Genomic DNA, 6,918 nt, shown 5'->3' with positions numbered 1-6,918 from the left:
ACTGAACAACATTCTTCTCAATGATAACTTGGTCAAGGACGAAATAAAGAAAGAAATTAAAGACTTTTTAGAGTTTAATGAAAATGAAGCCACAACATACCCAAGCTTATGGGACACAATGAAGGCAGTCCTAAGGGGAAAATTCATAGCCCTGGGTGCCTCCAAAAAGAAACTAGAGAAAGCATATTCAAACCATCACAGTTGGTGTCCTTACCCTTCCCCCGTGAGTCCTCTTGGCTACAGGAAGTAACTACTTCAGGCTCCATGTCTACTTCTGCTCCTCTAGCTAAGACTCTTGTCTTAGCTAGAGTCACCCCCGCCCCAGGTCTCTGGCAAGTCCTAGAGCCGCCCACCCACTGCATATTTCCATTCTCTCCCCTGCTCTTTCTCATTTCATTCCCCTTGTGATCTTTTCTCCCTCCTGTTTCTCCCCTCCATCCACTTCCAGTGTCTATTTTGTTTCCCCTTCAGAGAAAGATTCAAGTATCCTCCCTTGGGTCCTCGAGTTTTCCGCTTACTTGGGTCTGTGGATTGTACTGTGGTAATCCTGTATTTCATGGCTCATACCCACTTATAAGTTAGTACATACCATGCATGTCCTTTTGGGTCTAGGTTACCTCACTCAGGATGCGCTTTTTAGTTCCATCTGTTTGCCTGCAAAATTCATGATGTCCTTGTTTGTAGTAGCTGAGTAATATTCCGTCGTGTAAAGGAACCACATTTTCTTTATTCTTCAGTCAAGTGACATCTGAATTGTTTCCAGTTTTGGCTGTTATTTGCATAAAGCTGCTATGAACATAGGTGAACAAGTGTCCTTGACAGACGGTGGAGCATCTTTTGGGTATATACTCAGGAGTGGTATAGCTGAGTCTTGAGGTAAAACTATTCTCAGTTTTCTGAGAAGTCCCCAAATTGATTTCCAGAGTGGTTGTGTGTTGCGCACTGCCTTGACTAGCAAGGGAGACGCAACCACCAGTTCTTTTCTCAGCAGTTTATTCAGGAACCTTGAACAGTCTTCTCTCCCGAGCCCCGGGCTGTAAGCCCTTTTATATCATTCACGCCAACCAATCGCGGCAGGCCACGTCACTTCACCAGGTGGCCTCAGCCAACCAGAAGAGCGGGAACATATCACCACCAAATTTGGACCTGTTTACCACAAGCTTTATAGCCAACAGGTGCCATCTATAAGGTGTGGCTTCGGGTAGCCCAGGGGAGGGGCCGTGGCCTCCTACAGTTGTGCAAGTTTGTACTCCTACTAGCAGTGGGAGAATGTCCTCCTTGTGGAGCCAGGATTTCTAACTCAGGGTTCCTCAACACTGCTGTTTGATCTGGGTGACAGGTCCCATATTGGTGAGATGTGGCCACCGTGGACTTGTGGTTTGCATGAGGCTTTCATCTCATCTCAGCCACGTTTCAGATAAGGGACTTTGAGCTTAGAAGAACCCTAAGGAGTGGACCCTCCACCTTTCATCTTTTACCCACAGGGTAGCACCAAGGAGTTGTCTGCTGCCACTCTAGAGAAAAGACGGCGGAGAAAGCAGGAGAGGGAACGGAAGAAGAGGAAGCAGAAGGAGCGCCAAGTGAAGCAGCAGGTTGCAGAGGCTGAGAAAAAGGAGCCAGTCAAGGTGCCCTCAGAAGTGGCCTGCAAGGAGCTGCCGGAGTCAGGGCTGATCTTTAACAAGGTGAGTGCGCTCTGGGCTGAGTGCCTTTGGCTCAGCTCTGCCCCTTGCTGATGATGGTCTAGGTGCATGCTGGAGGCTCCCAGCTAAGGGGACAGAAGCTACTGGCCTGTGACACTGGTGAGATTGGGCGTATTGACGTGCCTCTTTCCTGTAGGTTGAAGTGACTGAAGAGGAGCCAGCCAGCAAGGCCCAGCGCAGGAAGGAGAAGCGGCAGAAGGTGAAAGGGAACTTGACACCACTCACAGGCAGGAACTACAGGCAGCTGCTCGACCGTCTGCAGGCACGGCAGGGCCGACTGGAGGAGCTTCGTGATCAGGATGCAGCCAAGGCCCAGGAGCTGGAGGCCAAGATGAAGTGGACCAACTTGCTGTACAAGGCTGAGGGTGTGAAGATCAGGGACGATGAACGCCTGCTGCAGGAGGCCCTGAAGCGCAAAGAGAAGCGCCGGGCACAGCGGCAGCGCAAGTGGGAGAAGCGTTCAGAGCATGTGGTGGAGAAGATGCAGCAGCGACAGGACAAGCGGCGCCAGAATCTGCGCAAGAAGAAGGCAGCTCGGGCAGAGCGACGGCTACAGAAGGCCCACAAGAAGGGCCGGGTGCTTCCCCAGGACCTGGAGCGTGCAGGCCTCTCCTGAGCAGTTTGCACCTGCCAAGTTCCTGGCTCAGCCCCTTCCCTCCATCTCCATCCTTGAGGGTTAGGGTGGTATGCAGTGCTAGTGCAGGTCTAGGCAACAGACTGGGTCTCCTGTATGAGGTCGACACAGTTCTTGTACCCCACAACCGCAGAGAGATCTCTGACCGTGTGCCAGGTTGTTTGATCAGCATCCTTAGGAGGACCATGTCCTCCAGGCCCTGAGAGGGATGAAGGGGATCTGTGCCCGTGTCTGTTTGTATCTGTGTGTTCTGAACTCTAGAGTCAGGATAGAGTGAGGCACCCTCACCAACCCTTTCCTGCCCACCTGTATTTGCAGTGGCCACGAGAACAAGAAGCCTTGACTACCTGTTCTGTGTTTATCTCTGATCCAGTCAGGTGTGTCTCCCGGCCAGAGCTCCAGGGCTCTCTTTGTGTTGGCATCCAGCTCAAAACCTGGAGTCCTTCCTGAGTTCCCAGGATGTGCTTGGTCACCTGTGAGCCAGTTGGTGGCTGAGACTTGAGGTTGTGTGTTGCCTGGTTTTATGTCAGTTTGACACAAGCTGGAGTTGTCTGAGAAGAGAGGCCTCAATTGTGAGCTCCACTCCCTTGGTCTGTGGGCAAGCCTGTGGTGTGCTTTTCAATGATGTGGTAGGGACCAGTTCATTGTGGACAGTGCCACCCCTGGTGGTCCTGGGCTGTTTAAGAAAGTGTGCCAGGCTAGCGTGGGGAGAGAGCCATTAAGTAGCATTCCTGGCTTTTGCCTTAGTTCCTGCCTCGAGGTTCCTGTCCCGGCTTCCCTTGGTGATGTACTGTTACCTGGAAATGTAACATGAAGTAAACCCTTTTCTCCCTCAAGTTGCTTTTGGTCATGTTTTGTTTTATCACAGCAATAGAAACCCTAAGCTAAGTCTGTGCCTTTGGAGGAAGGAGGCAGGGCATGGTGGCTCCTGGGACGCTGGCTAGGCTGAGGTGGTGAGTGCAGATAGGACTACTTTTAACTCGGTGCGAGGAATGGCCAGACGTAGGTGCAGAGCCACCCTCCCTGGTCAGAGCTTGGGTGCAGGGGTAGGCTGGTAGGGCTGGAGTCATTTGTAATTACTAAAGGCTGAACAGAATTAAGTGCTTGTTGTGTGTGGTGGCACACACCTTTAGTCCCATTACTCAGGAGGCATAGGCAGGTGGATCTCTTAAGTTTGAGGCCAGCCAGGGTTACATAGAGACCTGTGTAAGAAAACAACAGTAACAAAAAACAGATGTAGATGGAAGTGGCACACCGCTGTAATCCCAACACTGGAGAGGCTGAGCAAGAAGACGGGCAAGTCTGAGTAGAGTTCCAAGATGTTGTGCTTTTGGACAGATGCCTCTGCTGGTACAAGCAAGAACTGCAAGCCAGACAGCCCCACTTGAATTTTTGGAACCACCTTTGGTTAAAAATCCAGATGTGGTGTGCACCTATAATCCCAACACTCACTGAAATGGGAGATAGGGGTAGAATTGACCTGTAAGCTCTGGCCAGCTAACCCGGAACACACAGTAGCAGAAAAGGAGAGCCCCTGCATCAGTAAGATGGAAGTCGGGTACCAGTTCCTGTGAAAGCATCTAGGTACACATACACCCAGCAAACACACACCCGAAAGAGCTGGTGAGATGGCTGTGGGTAAAGGTCTACCTGTGTGAGCCCAATGGCCTGAGCTCAGTCCTTAGTGCCTGCAGTGCGAGAACACTATAGTCTTCAGACAGTGCTGTGAATGGCTCACACACTGAAGTAAAGATCTAGAGTAAGCAGGTGGCTGGAGTTCTAAAATTATGAAGGAGTCAATATGTTCTAAGATATTCCAAGGAAACTGTTAAGGTTTGAATCCTTATGTCCTCAAAGGCTGTGTCTAAATAGCTTGTCCCCAAGTGGTGCAGGTGCTCTGTGGGAGGTGGCCTTGTGAAATCTTTGTTTCTTATTCTGACAAGGGCCTAATTCCATGGACTTCCTCTTCTCCTTTGTGCCAGTCATCAGTCAGGTTGTGAAGTTGTGCCCACCCGTAGGATCAGACAGTCACCACCTGAGCTAGGGATAAAACAGCTTGTCCATGCTCAGTGAGCCCCATTTGGCTTCTGACGCTACCTCGGACAGTGATGGATTACAGGTATCCTTTAACATGTCTGGCAAAACAACAAAAACTCAGAGCTCACAGCTAGGCCTGGAGAAATGGTGTCAGTGTTCTGAGTCTCAGTCGGTAATTGGAGATGGATGTTGAGGCCTGGCTGGCAGCAGGGAGATGTCTGGACGACATCTGGAACAGTTGCACTAAATCTTATTTGTTGATTGCTCACAAAAGTTATTTTTTGGGTGAAACAAGTTTCTTATACCAATGCACCTGATCTAACCAGTGTTTTCTGAAGGACGACATACCCCTGCACTGTTTGTAGTGCTCAGTAATGCAAGGTGCTCCTGCTGTGCCGGGATTGTCTTGTGAACAAAGTGATCCACTGTGTTAAGCTCCCTCGGAAAAACAACTTTATAAATCACAGTGAACGGTTTCCCACAAAGGTTTCTTCAAGGTATAAGTACTTATAGAAAACAATATTCTGATATTTACTCTAGATACTTTGAAAAACTATTTCATTTTAATGTTTACCTTCGATACAGTGATTCTTTCTACTAGTATTCTTTCTATAAGTGACTCTTCATTTAAGAACACTCATCTTTGTAGAGGACCTGGGGTTTAGTTAGCAGCACCCACATGGTGTCTCACAACTGTCTTTAACTCCAGTTCAAGGGGATCCTACACCCCCATCTGGGCTCTAAAGTACCACACACACACAAGCTACACAGAATAAACAGGCAACAAATAGCTCATAACTCACTCCTGTGTGGCTATCATATAATAATATGGCTGATAACTGCTGATAGGGTGGAAGGCGGCCTGGCCCTCTTGAAGAGTGGGAGGTGTTTGTTGAACAGGCTTTTTACATGTACCTTGGTCGTGAATTTGCTTAGCCTCCTGAGTGCCGGGACTGTGTGTGCCACAATGCGGGAGTCCTTTTTGTTTGTTTTGTTTTTTAGAGTCAGTGTCTCTTTATGTAGATATGGCTGTCCTGGAATTCACTCTGTAGACTGTGAGTTTCTGACAAAACTCACTTTAATCCGGTCTGGGTTCATCCTGAGAGGCAGGCTGGCCTGAAATGGAATGTGTGAGAGAAAAATGGAGCCAAGACAATATTTTNCTGATCAAAGCTCAAAGTTTAATGTAGGAACTCAGTTTATATAGTGTGGGGGAAAAAACCCAGTTCCCAACCCCCAGTCTTTGAAGGCACAGGTGAAATGTCCATGGGTGGGTCCAAGGATCAGGGCACAGATGAATGTCCATAGGCGTAGGCGGGTCCAAAGGACGTTGTCTTCTCAGCAGGCCAGCAGGCGGTGAAGACAAGGCACAGCAGAGCAGCTCTGGTGGATCTGAAGGTTACTGCTGGTAGATCTTAGCGCCTGCAGGGGGCTGGGTTTAGGACAGTGATTAGTGTAAACAGAAAGGTACGCTTGGCGGATAACTGCAGGTGGTCCAGTGGCGATAGAGAGCTGGGAGACCCCAACAGTAGACCAGGCTGATCTCAAACTCACAGAGATATGCCTGCCTCTGGTTTTTCCTCAGTACTATGATTAAAGGCTTCTTAATGCTATTTTTTTTTGTTTTTGTTTTTGTTTTTCGAGACAGGGTTTCTCTGTATAGCCCTGGCTGTCCTGGAACTCACTTTGTAGACCAGGCTGGCCTCGAACTCAAATCTGCCTGCCTCTGCCTCCCGAGTGCTGGGATCACAGGCGTGGGCCACCACGCCCGGCTCTTTAATGCTATTTCTTAACCTACTTAATACACTCTCTTGAGTACACACAGACACACACAGAGACACACACAGACACACACACACAGTAGCAATTGAATTTCAAGTTTGGGTGGAGGAGGGACACTCAAACTACAGCAATCGCTTAAAAGACAGAAGCAGCTCCACTAGGCCAGGGCAGAACAGCAGGAGCAGGGCTTCAGGAGAAAGTGCAGGCAGGAGAAAACAGACAAGGAAGCTCTGTGTGTGTGTGTGTGTGTGTGTGTGTGTGTGTGTGTGTGTGTGTATAGCATGGAGCATCTGAAAGGTACGTTTTGTAATGATCCCCAGACAACAGCAGCTGAAAGTAAGAATGCACATTCTTGGGTCTGGCATTGGTAGGTGCATGCCTTTAACCCCAGAGAACTCATGATGTAGACCTGCCTGACTTCAAACTCAAGTCAATCTGTCTCTATCTGCCTCTGTTTTCTAAGTGCTGCAGTTAAAGGTGTGCACCAACCTGGCCTAATGAGTAATTAACTCATCAGAAAAGATTCTGTGGCCAGGCGGTGGTGGGTCTACAAAGTGAGTTCCAGGACAGCCAGAACTATACAGAGAAACCCTGTCTCCAAAACAAAACAAAAAAGATTTTACTAGTTTTTTTTTGTTTTGTTTGTTTATGCTTATTTTTTTGAAATTAAAGTATAATTGCATCATTTCCTCCCTTAAATTTATAACCCATTTCTTTGTTTCATATATTTAGATGTATGTATTTCTTTCTTTTTTTTTTTTTTTT

The 6,918-nt window shown here is 48.3% G+C and overlaps 1 protein-coding gene across 1 annotated transcript in view; it reads left to right on the top strand.

Annotated features, from left to right (window-relative positions):
* The window catches only part of Surf6 (surfeit 6), a 13,063-nt gene extending 7,611 nt beyond the window's left edge, over positions 1-5,452 (top strand). The window contains exons 4-5 of the mRNA XM_021194697.2: positions 1,485-1,682; positions 1,837-5,452. Coding sequence (XP_021050356.1) covers positions 1,485-1,682; positions 1,837-2,316 — 678 coding nt within the window. The 3' untranslated portion in view covers positions 2,317-5,452. The remainder of the gene's footprint in view (positions 1-1,484; positions 1,683-1,836) is intronic.
* Positions 5,453-6,918: the final 1,466 nt, after the last annotated feature.

Source organism: Mus pahari, chromosome 3 (genome assembly GCF_900095145.1).
Source record: "Mus pahari chromosome 3, PAHARI_EIJ_v1.1, whole genome shotgun sequence".
NCBI lineage: Eukaryota > Metazoa > Chordata > Mammalia > Rodentia > Muridae > Mus > Mus pahari.
The sequence above is the reverse complement of the archived record's forward strand: the minus strand, read 5'-3'. Positions and strand labels throughout refer to the sequence as shown.